At 37.1% G+C, this 19,189-nt stretch overlaps 1 protein-coding gene across 12 annotated transcripts in view; it reads left to right on the top strand.

The window, feature by feature from the left end:
- Positions 1-19,189, top strand: part of LARP1B (La ribonucleoprotein 1B) — a 197,198-nt gene that overhangs the window by 40,773 nt on the left and 137,236 nt on the right. For 9 of the 12 annotated variants that reach the window (XM_035292958.3, XM_035292959.3, XM_035292963.3 and 6 more), the window contains 3 exons: positions 5,174-5,348; positions 12,459-12,631; positions 18,142-18,501. In XM_035292958.3, the coding sequence (XP_035148849.2) occupies positions 5,174-5,348; positions 12,459-12,631; positions 18,142-18,501 (708 nt within the window). Of the gene's footprint in view, positions 1-5,173; positions 5,349-5,917; positions 7,215-12,458; positions 12,632-18,141; positions 18,502-19,189 lie in introns of those variants that run through there. The other 3 variants (XM_035292968.3, XM_035292967.3, XM_035292960.3) reach the window with 2 other exon arrangements.

The raw sequence follows: 19,189 nt of genomic DNA, 5'->3' as shown, positions 1-19,189 counted from the left end.
CAACTCAGCTGCTATTTTCCATGAAGTTGTTGCCAGTTTTTTCCCCATATTGTCTGTTTCTGTAGGAATGTAGTTGTAATTTTATTATTGTATGCCATTTTGGTCTGTTTGTAGTCCCATATAAATCCAAGCACAATTTTAAGATGATTGATTTAAATTTCAAGATCATTGAAGGATTTTTGAAAGGAAGCTTTGAACTACTGTTATGGTTAGCACTGATATAGTAGCTAATGATGCAGTAAGAAATAATACCACTATGAAAAGCAGAAATGTTACGTAAGCATAGCAATTTAGAAGAGTATAAGTCTGCATTCACGTAACATTCATTATCACCTACCATTTGTTGTAATAGTAGGAAAGATGTTTTTTTTCTCTTAAGAAAGTACGGCTTAATTAGGGGTTGCAGTGTAAACATATCAAGATCATGGCACTATGAATACATCCCTTATAGCTCTGACTTTGGACAGTATCCTGAGACAGTAATACATACATCCTAGGGTTGTCATGAGGATAAATTGTATTAATGAATGTATCTGGCAAACGTAGTAAGCTCTAAATAAGTGAGCATGTGCTATTAACGTTAGTCTTTAATGATGTCTTTCTATTGAGAACTCCTTTATCTTCGTGCATTTCATTTCTACCAGCTACTTCCCATATCTTTTGAATATGCTCAAGTCTTTCCTTTCTTGAAAAACTGTCAAGAGAAGCAGAATACTTTAGCTGATACCCATATCTGCCCTGGTTGAGTACGCAAACACAAACCAAATTGTTGAATCTGATTCTTCTTCACTCATTTATTTTTCAGCTCACGACATTCTCGATATCTTCCCCAACATTCTTGATACCTTCCCCACAATTGAAAGCTTTTTGTATCTTCTATTTGTTAGAGCAAATGGATCCTAGTTCTATAGGTTACCAGTCGTGTAATTAAGGAATTAATGTAACATCTTCATGCTTCAATATTCTTGTTAAAATAGAGCAAATAATTCTTAACAGAGTATGAGGATTTAGAGGAAGAATTAATATAATATTACCTCAGAAATGTGCCTGCTAATTTCATCTCAAACATTGTTTTCTAAATTGTCTGAACTTGTGGTTCCTCAAAACTGGTGCTCTTTTCTTTTTATCTCCAGGTCTTTGCACATGCAAGTCTTTCTCTTACTACCAGGCAGTAAGAATACAATATCTATGTATTCCAGCATTGGTAGTTATTCATAATACTAGGTCTGTATCATTAATAAAAGGACCAAAATTAATAGCTAAGTCAGATAAAACCTCATATACTGAAAAATATTGATGTACACGGTAACTCATTGTTTAGGACTTCAGGATTATGAAGGCTTGGTTTTTAATAAAAATATGTGTAACTCTGTTTCTCCTAGGTCTTTACCTTAATTTTGTGCATGGTATAATTTTTATACGATCCTTTAAGGTCTGAGTGATGAATGTTTTACTTTCTGTGCTCTTTATTTCCCTTTTAAATTTATTATTTCTAAATAGGAAATAAATTACAAAATTTAAAACTCTAAAGGTATATGGTCATCTTCCAGTGGTTGTCCAAAAAAAAAAGGTAAATGGCAAAAAATTTTCTTCTCATTTTTCACCAGCAGTAAACAAGTTATCTGTCTTGTTCTAGTGATCAGTGTTACTTCCTTTTTGTATCTTCCTCCTGAGATAGTTTGTTTATGTAAGGGAATAGTATGATCGCTTACAACATACAATGTTATGTCCTTTCCTCTTTTGTTCTTTTTGAGACAGAGGCTCACTCTGTCACTGAGGCTGGAGTGCAGTGGCATCATCTTGGCTCACTGCAACCTTTGCCTCCTGGGTTCAAGCGATTCTTCCACCTCAGCTTCCTGAGTAGTTGGGATTACAAGTGCCTGCCACCATGCCTGGCTAATTTTTGTATTGTTAGTTGAGATGGGTTTTCACCAAGTTGGTCAGGCTGATCTTGAACTCCTGACCTCAGGTGATCTGCCTGCCTTGCCTCCCAAAGTGCTGGGATTACAGGCGTGGGCCACTGTGCCTAGCCTCCTCTTTTTTCTTTTTTTTTTAAACTCTATAAATAGCATGTATTTGAAGAGCCTTTACTAGCTGTACATAGAGAACTTTGAATTTTTCATCCCACAAGTTTTTCTTTAAATGTTTTTTTTCTGAGACGGAGTTTCACTCTTGTTACCCAGGCTGGAGTACAATGGCACAATCTCCGCTCACCGCAACCTCCGCCTCCTGGGTTCGGGCAATTCTCCTGCCTTAGCCTCCTGAGTAGCTGGGATTACATGCATGCGCCACCATGCCCAGCTAATTTTTTGTATTTTTAGTAGAGACAGGGTTTCACCATGTTGACCAGGATGGTCTCCATCTGTTGACCTCGTGATCCACCCGCCTCGTCCTCCCAAAGTGCTGGAATTATAGGTGTGAGCCACTGTGCCCGGCTTTAAATGTTTTCTTTTAAATTGAGGTATAATTTATACATTATATATTATTACTCATAAGATTACAGATGATTTTTTTTTCTATGTATGCAGTCAGGTAACTGCCATTCAGATTAAGATATAGAACATTTTCAAGACCCAAGCAACCCTCCTTCTATACCCACCTAGTCAATACTACTGTTCTTCCTGTTCTTCCTCTCTCCTGTTTTTGAACCTCGCATAAATGGTGTTATGACTTTTATATCTGACTTTATTTCTGTGAGATTTATTCATATTGGTGTATAGCAGTTTATTTTGTTTTTGGTAGTTTTCCATTATATGAATATAATAGTTAATTTCTCTTTATTTTTTTGAGATGAAGTCTGGCTCTGTCACCCAGGCTGGAGAGCACTGACCTGTTCTCAGCTGACTGTAACCTCCACCTCCCAGGTTCAAGCTATTCTCTTGCCTCAGCCTCCTGAGTAGCTGGGATTACAGGAACCTGCCACCATGCTCGGCTAATTTTTGTATTTTTAGTAGACAGGGTTTTACCACGTTGGCCAGCCTGGTCTGGAACTCCTGATTTCAGGTGATTCACCTGCTTCGGCCTCCCAAAGTGCTGGGATTACAGGTGTGAACCATTGCACCCAGCCAACAGTTAATTTTTCTATGCCCCTATTGATAGACATATTAGAGTTCTTTCCAGTTTGAGTCTTTGATGCTTCTGTGAACATTATTATACATATTTCTGGGTGAACATAAGCATTTATTTTCCTGGGAAATTGGTAGGTAACAGTGTATAAATATGTAATTACCTTTTGTAGATACTGCTAAGTTTTTTAAAGGTTTTGAACCAATCAAAACTACCACCATTGGGAGTTTGATTGGCTTCACATTCTAACTAACACTACTGGCAGTCTTTTTCCATAACTTTACTTTGGAAAATTTAAACATATGGGAAAATGTCAAGTAGTTTTGTTTTTGTTTTTGTTTTACATTCAGGGATAGATAACATATTGTAAAATATAGCGATCTTCGGTGTTTACTGTGAATTTTGAAAATTAAACATAAGCATTACCCCAAATAAGATGTAGAATATATTCATTATTCCATTTTTTTTTTTTTTGGGGGGGGTTGAGTTTTTCTCTTGTTGCTCAGGCTGGAGTGTAATGGCATGATCTCAGTTCACTGCAACCTCTGACTTCGGGTTCAAGCGATTCTCCTGCCTCAGCCTCCTAAGTATCTGGGATTACAGGCATGTGCCACCACGCCTGGCTACTTTTGTATTTTTAGTTGAGACAGGGTTTCTCCATGTTGGTCAGGTTGGTTTTGAACTCCTGACCTCAGGCTATCTGCCCGTCTCAGCCTCCCAAAGTGGTGGGATTATAGTTGTGAGCCACTGTCCCTGGCCATATTTTCATTATTTGAAAAACTTGCTTTGTGGCTCTTTATAGTCCGTTTCACATAGCCTGTCCAACAACTTTTTTGATTTTCATATTATAGATTAGATTAGTCTATTCTTGGCATTTGTGTAAATTGATTTCTTCTGTCTCGGGCTCTTTTCATTTGTAGTTTTTGAAATTCATCCATGTCATTGCATGGTCTGGATGTTGGGCATACTGTTTGATACTGGGTTGTCATTGCTTCTAGGTCTTTCCGTGAACAAAATGAGGAAAATATATCTTGGGAAAAATATACAGATTTTACTTATTCAAAGTTTTCACCATAGGATTCTTTCCTATCTTTCTCCATTATATATTTCAGACTCCCTTCTCAAAGGAGTTTCATTTAAAATAAATCCTAATCATAATTTAAAGAAATGCCCAGTTATGAAATATAACTTGAGAGTTAAGTACTACACTAATATCAAGAGCAAGAGTAAGGTTCTTTTGTCAAAATCTATTCATTTCTGAATACATAATGTTCTTAATTATATACAGCATGTTCTCCAACTAAAATATAGCAGGCTTTAATTTTTATAGGTTAACATACATATAACTTTATATTGTTTTTATACTGTATATTTTATATTTATCCTAATTTCTAAAAGGTGAGTACTCCTGTATTTCAGTCAGAAGTTAAATCAATAAGGCTTCATTTTGTATCTTGAAAAAATTTTGGCCTAGTTTTGTTTTATCCTTAAATTATCGCACATATTGGGGAGGTACCATGGCCTAATGGCTAAGACTTTTAGTTGCAAACAGATAATGGTTTGAGTCCTGGTGTTGTCTCATACTAGATCTATGATCTTTCATTAAGTTTATTTCTTTGAGCCTCAGTTTCCTCATCTATAGGTAGGGGTGATACTATATTGTGAGGAATCATGAGTGCATGTAGTACTTATTTTTCAATAAATTTTGGTAGTTATTACAATAAAAAAATAAAGTGCCTAAATTTTATTTGGTGATATTATTTTAATGGCAGACAAGGAAATATGAGAGAGAGAAGAAAATTGACAAGAAGTCTTAATTGCTAATAAAAGTCAATTTGCTGCTAGCTGATTCAGTATTCCTTAAATGACTGTTCTAATTGTGAAAAACCATCATCTGAAGTTAAATAAATGGGAGATCAGGATATTTATTACTTTTCAGGTGCAAATGATTTTAAAACTTTGGTTGTATGTCATTAATTTATGGATTTTTTAGAGTTATTAACTGCAAATTTGCTAATTTCAGATTTTCAAATTTTTAGGTTCTTAGAAGTATAGCACAGGCAGTGAAAGAGCTGAAAATTTTTAATGGCTCAATTTTTGTTGATAGGCACTGAAGGACAGCACAGAAGTAGAAATTGTGGATGAAAAAATGAGAAAAAAGATAGAACCAGAAAAATGGCCAATTCCAGGCCCTTCTCCACGCAATGTGCCACGAACAGACTTCTCTCAACTGATTGATTGTCCAGAGTTTGTACCAGGCCAAGCCTTTTGCTCACATACAGGTAACATCTTTTCTTCTAGAGCAATGTAACAGTGGGTGATTTGGTTCAATTTATTTATTTTTTTTAAGTCTATTTAGATTTGATAGGAAAATTAAAGCTAACTGAAAGACTTTTGATGTCCCATATTGTATTCATACTGCCTCACACACAGAGGTATAAATTAAATAAGGATTTAAGGATTATGGGGGAAGCAAGCTGTCTTATGTTTCTTATTCTTAAACTATATGTGTACTTTGTCATGTATGGCATTTCTAACTATCTTTTATTTTTACTAAATAACTATAGATACATATCCAGTTTTCCCCTTGTAAAACTGGAATAGTATGATTGGATTATTCAAAAATGGTCTTATACTCAAGAATGGGGTAATCTTCCTTTAATTTTGTTACCAGTGTGCTTTAATCCTGTCTTAGAAAAATAAAATGACCTATATTCTAAATCAGAATTGGGGTTCTGTTTAATTTGGTTGTGTTTAGAATTTCCGAAAGCTGTAATGTTAATAATTTTTTCCTGGATCATTTTTAAGATATTCCCTCTTGGGAAAAAATGTGTGCTTAAACTTTTTTCAGTCAGGGTGATGATCTACTGAAGCTCTTGGATGTCATTTGATCGGAATATGCAGTGGAATAGGTGACTCACTGAAATGCCAATATAAATACTGGAACAAATCCTGCTGCAAAAATGAAAGCGATCAGACTGTCTTCTGTTCAAGAGTGTCTGTTCCCCCTCCTGGTGGAGGAAGTTGGGCCAACACTGCAGTGGAGATAACCACCTTTGCGATAATGAGAGACAGACCAGAGGACTGCTACTCTTTTTGTAGGAGCTGCCTATTTCTGTGTAATTGGCCTGGGCTGCATGGGCTGCTTTTATTCATGGTGGGAAAGTTTATTATTATTATTCTGGAAAATACTGCAAGAGTATGTTTTCTGTTTCCAGGGTTATGTACTTGTGTCCAGATGAATCAAGCAGAAAAAGAGGAGATTGAGTAGCATTTCCCAGATTTTTAAGTATGTTGCTCTTTGATTTGCCTTTCAGTGTAGTGTACATTGCAAAACTCAGATATTGTCATGATGTTTCACATGGACATAAGACTTACTAATGTGGACACTTAAGGGGTAAGGAATTTAAGAACTGGGCGAGGATATTTTTTCCTTTACTCTTCAAAATGTATTTTTGATACATCTGTATGAGAGAACTTCCTATCAATAAAACATCGATGATGGACAGTCTCACAATATATCTTTTTATTTTGAGACGGAGTCTTGCTCTCTCACCCAGGATGGAGTGCAGTGGCATGATCTGGCTCACTGCAACCTCCACCTCCCGGGTTCAAGTGATTCTCCTGCCTCAGCCTTCTGAGTAGGTGGGATTACAGGTGCATGCCACCATGCCTGGCTAATTTTTGTATTTTTAGTAGAGACCAGGTTTCACCATGCTGGTCTTGCACTCCTGACCTTGTGATCTGCCCACCTCAGCATCTCAAAGTGCTGGGATTACAGGTATGAGCCACTGTGCCCAGCCAATATTTTTATCTTACGTTTCTTTGTCAGCCTTCTGCTTCTAATCCCAATAAGCAACTTGGGCATGCATTTTAAAAGTTGAAGAAAAGTGACATTATTTTAGGTAGTGGTTTTTAATTTATTTTTTGTTAAGATATAATGGGTGATTATATAAGTTAGATTTATTTATTGTTAAACACGGGTTCAAGGTTACAGTTTTAGCCAGCTTATGAACAGACATTGGGTAAGTCGGATAAAACAGAATATACTTTCTCTACCTGGTAGGTAAGATAGGTCAGTCAAGTTGTTAATGCCTGTCCATTAACCATTTATGCATATTAATAAAATTACAAGAATAAAATCATAATGTTTTGTACATTTTTGTGTTTTTTAATATACACTCATGCATGCACATACATATTGTCTTAAATAAGCCAATATAGGCTGGGCGCGGTGGCTCACGCCTATAATCCCAGCACTTTGGGAGGCCGAGGCGGGTGGATCATGAGGTCAAGAGATCGAGACCATCTCGGTCAACAAGGTGAAACCCCGTCTCTACTATAAATACAAAAATTAGCTGGGAGCCATGGTGGGCACCTTCAGTACCAGCTACTCAGGAGGCTGAGGCAGGAGAATTGCTTGAACCCAGAAGGCGGAGGTTGCGGTGAGCTGAGATCGCGCCATTGCACTCCAGTCTGGGTAACAACAGCGAAACTCCGTCTCAAAAAATAAATAAATAAATTAAAAATAAAAAAATAAGCCAATATAAAGATGTCATAAATTTTAGGTTATTATGTTATATATCAGAAACTAGTTGGTTAATGAAGAAATATAGAAAGATGGAGCATTCTTAGAGTTATGATGATTCACATTAGGTCATAGGAATAAATATGTAAATCACCTCTTTCCATGAATTCCCAAATTTCTGACCTTAATAATTTCCTATTGATAAGAAAGCCTACTTTCTTTAGGTCACTGGAGAGTAGTGTGTCATCAAAAATTTGAAGTAGAAATAGGAATCAGAAGCATAGACTGTTTATATGTATCTATGGATAAAGAAAAGAAATGAAACTATATAACATTTTAATCTCAAATTTGAAGACCTTGAAATTTTAACAACATAACTCTTTGTGTATGATTTCTGAGGGATTTGTATGGTAAAATATTCTAACATGATTGGTCTTCTTCACCAAAGTGATTAAAATTTCTATTTTTTTCCTGTCTGTAAGTCGAATTGTCTAATAGGGGTTGAACTGAGCAGAAGTCTACCTTTATGCACCACAAACCATTGATTATGGGAATGGTAAGATTACTTCTGAAACATAGGTTTTGCAGTTCTATGGATATTGTTAGTATTATATTATCAGCTCTTAAATGAAAGGATTTCATTCATCAAAATTGAAAGGTCAGGTACCTGATAATTTTTTTTCTTTTTTAAAAATTTTAATAATCTTCACGAGGGCACTGTAATGTAGTATTTTTCTTTATTTTCTTCTTTGTGACTCTTAACACCACTCAATGAGGATTTTAAAAAGTGCCACACATAAAATATGTAATCCCTTTTTTAAGAAACCTTTTTAATTACCCAGAACTGTGATCCTCCCAAGGTAGAAAGAAAAGTCAGATCAGAGATGAAATGTATATGGTGATTTATCTTTGGAGAGTTTAGTTGATAATTTTCAATTAATAAAAGCAGCAAAGATAAATTTTCTATGTTCTTGTAAATTAAACAAGTGTCAAACATATATCTACATTTTTTTGTTTCTAAGTAAGTTTAATGTCAGAAAATTTAAGTCATTTAAACTCATTTTGTCTTGGAAGATTAGAGGTTTACTATTATCCTTAATCTGTTCATATGTATAGTTTGAAACCTTTTCATTATTAAAAAGATGCAGAAGACCACACAGAGCATTTATATAACTTAATTGTTCTTAGGTTAATGCTGTTACGAGTCTTACTCTAAGAATTGTATGTTTTCCCATCTTACCCAAATTCTTTAGTGTTTTAATGTTATGCTTTTAAGCATATGTGTTAGGAATGTATTGAAACTATTTACTTCCCAGTAGAGGCATAATTTAAGCTTAAATACATTTAGCAATCATTTTATAAGAAACAGCTACAGGAGTACAGGTGGTGTACACCTGTAGTCCCAGCTACTTGGGAGGATGCTTGAGCCCAGGATTTCTGAGGCCAGATTTGGTGACATACCAAAAGCTTATATCTTAAAAAACAAAACAAATAAAAAACAAGCAAAAAACTATTAAGTGGATGTTAAAAGATTTAATTTCTATATTAAAAATAGTAGCTAATTTTTTCTACTATGTGCCAGGTGCTATTCTTATCATTTATATATTAACTACATAGACTAATTGAGTTAATTTTCACAGTAATTGGACAGGAAACTGAGTTAGTCCCCAAACGCTGTTATTGGGGTAGTGGTTCTTCACCATTTTTTTTTTTTCCCCTGAGACAGAGTCTCGCTGTGTCTCCCAGGCTGAAGTGCAGTAGCATGATCTTAGCTCACTGCAATCTCTGCCTCTTGGGTTCAAGCAATTCTCCTGCCTCAGCCTCCTGAGTAGCTAGGATTACACGTGTGTGCCACTACACCTAGCTAATTTTTGTTTTGTTTTGTTTATTTTAAAAGACGGGGTTTCACCATGTTGGTCAGGCTGGTCTTGAACTCCTGACCTCAGGTGATCTGCCCGCCTTGGCCTCCAAAATGCTTGGATTACAGGCATGAGCCACTAGGCCTGGCCAATTTTTGTATTTTTAATAAAGGCAGGATTTCATCATGTTGGCTAGGCTGGTCTCGAACTCTAGACCTCAGGTGATCCCCCCGCCTTGACCTCCCAAAGTGCTGGGATTACAGCCATAAGCCATTGTGTCCGGCTCTTCATCTACTTTTAAGGCTTTATTTACTGTATGAACATTTATAATTCCTAGTATTAGAAATAGAGTTCTCGGGCTGGGCGTGGTGGCTACTGAAAATACAAAAAATTAGCTGGGCATGGTGGCGCATGCCTGTAATCCCAGCTACTCAGGAGGCTGAGGCAGGAGAATTGCCTCAGGAGGTGGAGGTCGCGGTGAGCCGAGATCGCACCATTGCATTCCAGCCTGGGTAACAAGAGCGAAACTCTGTCTCAAAAAAAAAAGAAAAGAAAAGAAATAGAGTTCTCTGGGCCAGGTGTAGTAGCTCATACTTATAATCTCAGTGCTTTGGAGATTGAGGTGAGAGGATTGCTTGAGGCCAAGAGTTCAAGACCAGCCTGGGCAACAAAGTGAGACCCAGTCTACAAAATAATATATATATATTTTAAATTGGCTTGTTGTGCTGGTGTGCATGTGTAGTCCTAGTTATTCAGGAGGCTGAGTTGGGAGGATTGCTTGAGACCAGGAGTTTGAGGCTGTAGTGAGCTATGATTATGGCACTGAAACTGATGTAAGAGACCCTGTCTCTTAAAAAAATAAGTCTCATATGGCTCATGAAAAAGAAAAAAAAAAAGAAATAGTGTTCTCTGGAGTTAATGTTTTTTTCCCATTCCTATAACTAGACTATTAATGTTAATATAAAGCTTGAATTTCATTTGTATTTTTTTTGTGTGTGAATGAATTGGTGGTCTGTATGGTGTTAATAAAGTTATAGAGCACCAGTGCCCAATAAAAATATGAGCTATATATATAATTCTAAAAATTTTAGTATTCTTTAAAATTATAAAACATGAAATTAATTTTCATATTTTAAATAGGTATTTTATTTTAACTCAATAGATCCAAATGTTATATGCTCAATGTAAAAATTAATGGCACTATTTTTTTTTAGTGGGATTGGGAGTATCAGGTCCTTAATATCTGGTGTATGTTTTACGCTTGTCCTGACCTTGTTTCAGGACTAGTCACATTTGAAGTGATCGATAACTGCATATAGCTAGTACCTACTCTATTGAACAGCACAGCTCTAGAGCTTTTCCTCTTTTAAAACGATATAGTCATTCAGTAGTTGAGTCCTGGTTGAGTCCATGTATACAAGGGAAAGATATTAAAGCTATCATCTACGTCTAGCATGTAGATGAATGTAAAATCTTGGAATGCTCTTCTTACACCCATTCTTGAAATGTGTAAATATTAAAAATATTTAGTAAATATTAAATATTAGTAAATATTAAAAAAGATTGCTGTTAATTTATTTCAGCTTTCTGCATCTAACATTCTCTATTTTCAGTGAATGAGAGGAGTAAATGATATGAAGAATTATATACTATACATTTTTAAATTTTATTGTGTATATTTGAGGTTTTCAACATGTTACAGAGTACATTTTTTAAAGTCACCTTGTGTCCAAAGCCAGTCCATATTACATTGTCAAACCTGATCATGAATATAGCTTAAAATATTTAAATATTCTTTGATATTTTTCTTTTGAAAAAATATTTATAAAAGAAACAGTTTGATTTTTTGCGTGTGTGTGACAGAGTCTGGCTCTTTTGTCCAGGCTGGAGTGCAGTGGCACAATCTCAGCTCACTGCAACCTCCACCTCTGGAGTTCAAGCAGTTCTCTGCCTCAGCCTCCCGAGTGGCAGGGATTACAGATGCCTGCCACCATGCCTGGCTAATTTTTTCACCATCTTGGCCAGGCTGGTCTTGAACTCCTAACCTCGTGATCCACCTGCTTCAGCCTACCGAAATGCTAGGATTAGAGGTGTGAGCCACTGCGCCCGGCTGCAATTTGAATTTTATAATTTTGATTAAAAACAAACCTGCAGAAGTGATACTGTATAGAAAGACCTTTTAAATTCCAACAGTTTTAAAATGCTTTAAATGTTATTGTCAGGGCTGTGCACTTTAGTGATGTGACATTTTATTTCTTTTTTTTTTTCTCGAGATGGAGTTTCACTCTTGTTGCCCAGGCTGGAGTGAGTGCAATGGTGCAATCTCTGCTCACTGCAGCCTCTGCCTCCTGGGTTCAAGCGATTCTCCTGCCTCAGCCTCCCAAGTAGCTGGGATTACACGCATGCGCCATCACACCCGGCTCATTTTGTATTTTTGGTAGAGACTGTTCTTCATGTTGGTCAGACTGGTCGACAGTTTAAAGTATTTCAGTATGAGCCAAAGTAGTAAATGACAACACTGCATTTATTGCAGTAGGCAAATGTTGTTAAACCAAGGAAATGTGAAAAATAGGAGTAATAACTGCTTTAGTTTAGATCCTAGTAGAATGAGATTAATTTTACCTTGAATGAAGTATGCATTTAGCTTAACTATGGCTTAATAGCAATTGAGATTCCATAATTTCCTTATATTTATTTATAGATTTTAGTCTAAGATATTGCAGAGAACTTGACTTCCTAGTAGTTGTACTGTCATAATTAGAAAGGGACTCACATGGATATTCTTGAGAAGTTTGAATGAATGTAATGGTTTATGTTAGAGTTGGTGACATTCCTTTAATTATTTAGTGACTTCACTCTTGAGTAAATCTTATAAGCTCTGCAGTTGAGACTGATCATGTTTTTGTGAAAAAATATCAAGCCCCAGTTAAGGAAAAAATGAAATGTATTTTATAAGTACGAAAAGCCATTATCATTTTAACTATAGAACTAACTTAAAATTTTAGAGTCTGCCCCAAATTCTCCGAGAATTGGAAGCCCATTGAGCCCAAAGAAAAATAGTGAAACAAGTATTCTTCAAGCAATGTCTAGAGGTTTGTCTACCAGTTTGCCTGACTTGGACTCAGAACCTTGGATAGAAGTAAAAAAGAGACATCAGCCAGCCCCAGTGAAATTGAGGGTAAGTTGTTACAGACTGAGTGAAGTGTGATATGCCCTGGATGGAGTATAAGGTCAGTGCATTTTATGTTTGTCAGGTACACATGTAAAATTTGAAAAAGTTAAAAAAATTTTTAAATTTGTAATTGTTGACCTTCAGTAGACACTTATGGGTTATTGTATGAGGAAAACAAGTTGTATCAATTTTTAAAGGGTATTTTTTTATTTCTGAACCTGATTTAAGAATTTTGGGAGGTGGGCACAGTGGCCCATTCCTGTAATCACAGCACTTTGGAGGCTGAAGCAAGAAGATTGCTTGAACCAGAAGTTCTAGGCCACCTGCTGGGCAACATAGGGAGACCCTGTTTCTATAAATAATTCAAAAAATTAGCCAAGCATGGTAGAGTGTGTCTGTGGTCTCAGCTACTCAGGAGGCTGAGGCAGGAGGAACACTTGAGCCCAGTAGGTTAAGGTTGCAGTGAGCCATGATCTCACCACTGCACTCCAGTGCAGGCGACAGAGTGAGACCCTGTCTCAAAAAAAAATTTTTTTTTATTCGGCTTTTCAACTTGTGATTAATTTTAACTCAAATAATATTTCAGTTTTTTATAAAGTCGAAAAAATATGACTTTTTTTTTTTTTTTGAGACAGAGCCTTGTTCTATTGCCCAAGCTGGAGTGCTGTGGTGCAGTATTGGATCACTTCAGCCTTTGCCTCCTGGGTTCAAGGGAGTCTTGTGCCTCAGCCACCTGAGTAACTGGGAGTATAGGCTCACTTCATCATGACCGACCAACTATTTTTTTGTGTGTTTTTGGTAGAGATGGGATTATGCATGTTGCCCAAGCTGGTCTCAAACTCCTGTCCTCAAATAATTTGTCTGCCTCGGCCTCCTAGAGGGCTGGGATTACAGGCATGAGCCTCTCTGCGCCTGGCCAGAAAAAATACAAATTTTGAAGTTATACCCATGTTAATTATTTGTAAGGTTCTAGGGGTGTATATCAGGTTTATATATGTTTTAAAAAAGGAAAAGAAAATTGAATTTCTTGCCAGGGATACGTGAGGGTGTGAGATGGTGATATTTATAAAAAGAGCAGTAGGAGATCCTTGTGGTAGTACTGCTCTGCATTTTTCACTGGTGGTAGATAAACGAGCTTACATATGTGATAGGATGTCTTTGGTCTCAATCACAAATGAATGCAAGTAAAACTGGGGAAGTTAAGCTAAGATTTATTTATATCAAAGTCAATACCTTGTTTGGGATGTTGTAGTATATTTTCATAAGATGCTACCATTGGGAAAAACCAGGGTACATGAGCTCTCTATTATTTCTTACAACTGTATGTGAATGTATAATTATCTCAAAATAAAAAGTTCACTAAAAATAAACTTGGGAAGAATGCCACTCAAAAGATTCACATATTGAAAATCAGCTCTCTAAAGAGGATGGAAGGTATTGAGAGGATTGTGATGTGGAGAACCAGCAAATTGGTGATGGTAGCTGGTTTTCAAAGTGTAAAGAGAACTGTATAGTTTTATGGCCAAAGAATGCCAATATGTCTGAATTATATGGTATTTTGGTGCTGCAGACCGAGGATCTGTCCTGGAGGAAACATGGCTTTAGGTTCTGGGGGCCTAGATATTTCAGAGATAACTGTTGAGGTAGCTCAGTTATTAACATAATTGTTAATATACTTTAAAAAAAAGTGATCTTTTAAAAACATTTAGAGTGTGTATAGAAATCTTGGTTGAACATTTTTCTTTAGAATTCTAAAAACATTTTTCTTTCGTCAACTGGGTTTCAATGTTTCTCTTGTGAAAGTCAGTCCCTTCACATTCTTTGTATCAAGTGATTTTTTTTCTTCTTGAGACTCTGTTTTTTGAGACAGTCTCACTCTTGATGCCCAGGCTGGAATGGAGTGCAATGGTGGGATCTCGGTTCACTGCAAACTTTACCTTCTGGGGTCAAGTGATTCTCCTGCCTCAGACTCTTGAGTAGCTAGGATTACAGGTGCCTGCTACCAAGCCCAGCTAATTTTTGTATTTGTATTTTTATTTATTTTTTTGAGACAGAGTCTTGCTCTGTTGTCTACTTCGGAGTGCAGTGGTGCAGTCTCAGTTCACTACACCTCCTGGGTTCAAGTCTCCTGCCTCAGCCTCTTGAGTAGCTGGGATTACAGGCGCCCGCCACCATGGCCAGCTATTTTTTTTTGTATTTTTAGTAGAGACGGTGGAGGGGTTTTACCACGTTGGCCAGGCTGGTCTCGCATTCCTGGGCGGTCAGTCTGCCTCAGCCTCCTAAAGTGTTAGGATTACAGGCATGAGCCACCATGCCCGGCCGATTGCATGCTCTTGTTAAGTGAAAACGTCCTATATTTGGACATCTAGACTGGGCAGATAATAGGAATGCTGGTTCTTATCCACAATTGCAAAAAAAAAAAAGGAATACTTTTCTCTGAGACAGAATTTCTTAATGTATCTCCTTCATTGGTGAATTACCTTTTCTTTTTCTTTCCCAGCTCTGTTTTAGAGATTCAGAATAATACTAGGATATGTTCAAATTCTATCCAGCCCTAGCACCCAAAACATGAGCCCTCCCTTGTCAAATCTTATTTTGTTTAGAAAGCAATTCTTGGGCTTTTAGTTGGGAGTGATCTTTGTATAGTTTTATATTCTGAGATAAAGGGATTGGATTGACTGTTCTAGCTGTGTTCTATAGTTGGTTTTGCAAATACCTACTTTGATTGCCATCCAATAGTTAATTCCTACTCTTTGTAACTGCCATCTCTAAACTTTCTAGAACCCTGGTGGGATCAATAGCTTTTGTCTCCCCTTTAGCCTTTCTTTGTATCAGTTCTAGGTTGCTATTTTTTCTGCTCTTGTTTATTATCAATACAATCCCATTTATTTTCTGGTTTCCAGAAATGCATAAAAGTCTTTGATCTTCTGATGGTAACGCTTGTTTTCAGTATTGATGTGGATTTATTGCTTTCATTCTTTGCACTGCGTATTATTACTGCAAATAAGCATGCACACTTAAGTCATCTTCAATCCCTATTCTCTCCTTCTTCTTTCCTTTTTTTGAGACAGCATCTCTGTTGCGCAAGCTAGAGTGCAGTGGCATGATCTCAGTTCATTGCAACGTCTGCCTACTGGGTTCAAGCAATTCTCCTGCCTCAGCCTCCCAAGTAGCTGGGATTATAGGCATGTGCCACCATGCCTGGCTAATTTTTTGTATTGTTAATAATGACAGGGTTATGCCATGTTAGCCAGGATGGTCTTGATCTTCTGACCACGGGTTCCACCTGCCTCAGCCTCCTAAAGTGCTGGGATTACAGGCATGAGCCACTGCACCCAGCCCTCAATCCCTAATCTCTTAATAATGGCCTTTTCTTGAGCGGGTGCTGTGGCTCACACCTGTAATCCCAGCACTTTGGGAGGCCGAGATGGGCAGATCACGAGGTCAGAAGATCAAGACCATTCGGGCCAATATAGTGAAACCCATCTCTACTAAAAAAAAAAAAAAAAAAAAAAAAAAAATTAGCTGGGTGTGGTGACGCATGCCTGTAGTCCCAGCTACTCGGAAGGCTGAGGCAGGATAATTGCTTGAACCCAGGAGGTGGAGATTGTAGTGAGCTGAGATCGCACCACTGCACTTCTGCCTGGGTGACAGTGCGAGACTTCATCTCAAAACCAGAACAAAAATCATGGTCTTTTCCTCAGAAATTACAAAAACAAATTTAATAGTTTGGTGTTTATTCTCTTAGACATTTTCATGTACCTGCAAATGTGGGAAACAATATATAGTTTAAAATATGTAATTAATGTTTTAAAATATATATATTCACAGTGTTTTACAACTTGTCTTTTTTTAGTAAAAACATCATGGGCAGCCTTCTGTTTACTAGAGTGTTCGCTCCATCAGGACAGAGTTGTCGTTAAATTTATTGCTATATGTCCCTTCTTAAAACAGTGCCTGGCTCAGAGGAAGCACTCAGATAATTATCAACTAACTACATGAATGTTACTGGGACTGGGAATTTTGAAAGGGAAGAGTTGTTTTTTCCTAGACATAGGAAGTTAGCATGCACTGAAGGTTAAAATAGGCCAGAGGATGACAAGTGAAAGTGACACCAAGGAGAAACTTATTTCCTGCTTCTGGGAGTTTTAGACTAGTTTACATTGTTAGAAGATCCAGGATCTGAAAGCTTAGACTTATTTTTTTTTTCAAGGCAGAGTCTAGCTTTGTCGCCAGTGTGGAGTGCAAAAGCACTATCTTGGCTCACTGCAACCTCTGCGTCCCAGATTCAAGCAATTCTCCTGCCTCAGCCTACCGAGTAGCTGGTACTACAGGTGCCCACCATGGCTTCTAGCTAATTTTTGTATTTTTAATAGAGACAGGGTTTCAGCATGTTGGCCAGGATGGTCTCGATCTCTTGACCTCATGATTCACCTGCCTCTGCCTCCCAAAGTGCTGGGATTACAGGTGTGAGCCACTGCGCCCAGCAGCTTAGACTTTTAATGTAAACCAACAGCTGTTTTAAGTTCTTTTTTGAGAACGGAGTCTTGCTCTGTCCCCCAGGCTGGAGTGCAGCGGCACGATCTTAGCTCAGTTCAACCTCTGCCTTCTGGGTTCAAGTGATTCTCCTGCGTCAGCCTCCCAAGTAGCTAGGACTACAGGCGTGTGCCACCATACCTGGCTAATTTTTGCATTTTTAGTAGAGATGGGGGTCTCACCATGTTCAAGCTGGTCTTGAACTCTTGGCCTCAGGTGATCCGCCCACCTTAGTCTCCCAAAGTGCTGGGATTACAGGCATGAACCACCATACACGGCCTAGTTTTTTTAAGTTCCATAGGAGGGGTAGACTTTTTAACAGTTGCTGAATATTAGCATGAATTTGACATGAAAACTGGGCCATATGGGGATAAGGATCGAGTATAGAGATTAGGTAAGAAACTATGTTATTATCATTTTGTAGTTAAAAACGTGCAGAATAAGGAAGATTATTGATTCTGAAAAATCAAAAGCTTGCTTCGATTGATTGATTGGTTGATAGAGATGGAGTCTTGCTATTGTCGTCCAGGCTGGAGTGCAGTGGTGTGATCTTGGCTCACTGCAACCGCCCTGCCTTCTGGGTTCAGATGAATCTCCTGCCTCAGCCTCCTGAGTAGCTGGGATTATAGGTATCTACAACCACACAAGGCTAATTGGTTCTATTTATAGCTGTGAAATCCTAGGCAAATGCTTTTATATCTCTAGGCCTTTGTTTTTATTAGTAAAATTATCAGTGTGAAAGGTAATGGTTGATTAAGACTATTCAAATGCTAAAAGAATCTTTAATCTTTTTGTGGTTTTCTTTAGTTTTAAATTTATTGGCCAAAATAATACTCACTTGGTTTTCTTTTACAGTTTGGCTGTTAAACTAGTAATTGAGCATAAAAGCTTGATATTACTTACTTGCAACACTGTTTTATGACATTTAATTTAAAAGTGATAGAAAATTTTTTATATAAATTACTGATTTCTTCCTTCAGGAATCAGTGTCTGTGCCTGAAGGGTCATTAAATCAGCTATGTTCTTCAGAAGAACCAGAACAAGAACTTGATTTTTTGTTTGATGAAGAGATTGAACAAATAGGACGAAAAAACACATTTACTGATTGGTCTGATAATGATTCAGATTATGAAATTGATGACCAAGACTTAAATAAGATTTTGATTGTAACTCAGACACCACCTTATGTGAAAAAACATCCTACAGGAGATCGAACAGGCAACCACATGTCTCGGGCAAAAATCACATCTGAACTTGCTAGAGTTATCAATGATGGCTTATATTATTATGAACAGGATTTATGGATGGAAGAAGATGAAAACAAACACACAGCCATAAAGGTAATTGTTTCTGGCCAACATCTTTCTGCTGATGCTTTATTTTGATTGTATGTTGCTATTTATATTCTTAAACTTGAGGCTTTATTTTATGAAATGTTGAATATAAACATACTATATTTAACTGGAAAAATTCCTGGAAATATACCTGATAATTACCTGAGGAATCATTTTATTTTATGAAAGTAACAGTGTGATGAATGCTATAATTATAAAAGACAATTAGCACTCACTGAGTTAAACCCTTGCTTTTTTTTTTTTTTTAGGTGAAAATGCTAAGAACGCCCTTTCTCATATGAAAGAATAAAAACAAGTTACTATGGACAGGCTTAATTCATATGCTCATTACTTACCTGGCTATCACCCCAGCTGTATGAGCCAGTGGCTTTAGAGAACACTTACTTTTTCTTGCTCCTTTCTGTTTTCCCCACTTAGTTATGATGCACGATCCAGGGTTGTGGACAAACTGTAGATGACTTAACTGGATGATTGTCTCTGTTGGTCCAGTCATTACTGTGATGCTAGGGATACTTTTTACAATCTTGTTCTAAGTTTTTATCTTCTTGCATTTCATTCACCCCAGATCCTCATCCCTATCCTAGTTATTAAAGTAAAATAGAGTGCCAGAATAATTTACTAGGTATCTGTACTATGTCAATATGAATTATAATGGTACAAGTAAGGGAGTAAA

The sequence above is a fragment of the Callithrix jacchus genome, chromosome 3, assembly GCF_049354715.1.
Source record: "Callithrix jacchus isolate 240 chromosome 3, calJac240_pri, whole genome shotgun sequence".
NCBI classification, from domain to species: domain Eukaryota; kingdom Metazoa; phylum Chordata; class Mammalia; order Primates; family Cebidae; genus Callithrix; species Callithrix jacchus.
Note: the sequence above shows the minus strand (reverse complement) of the source record. Positions and strands in the feature narration are given on the sequence as shown.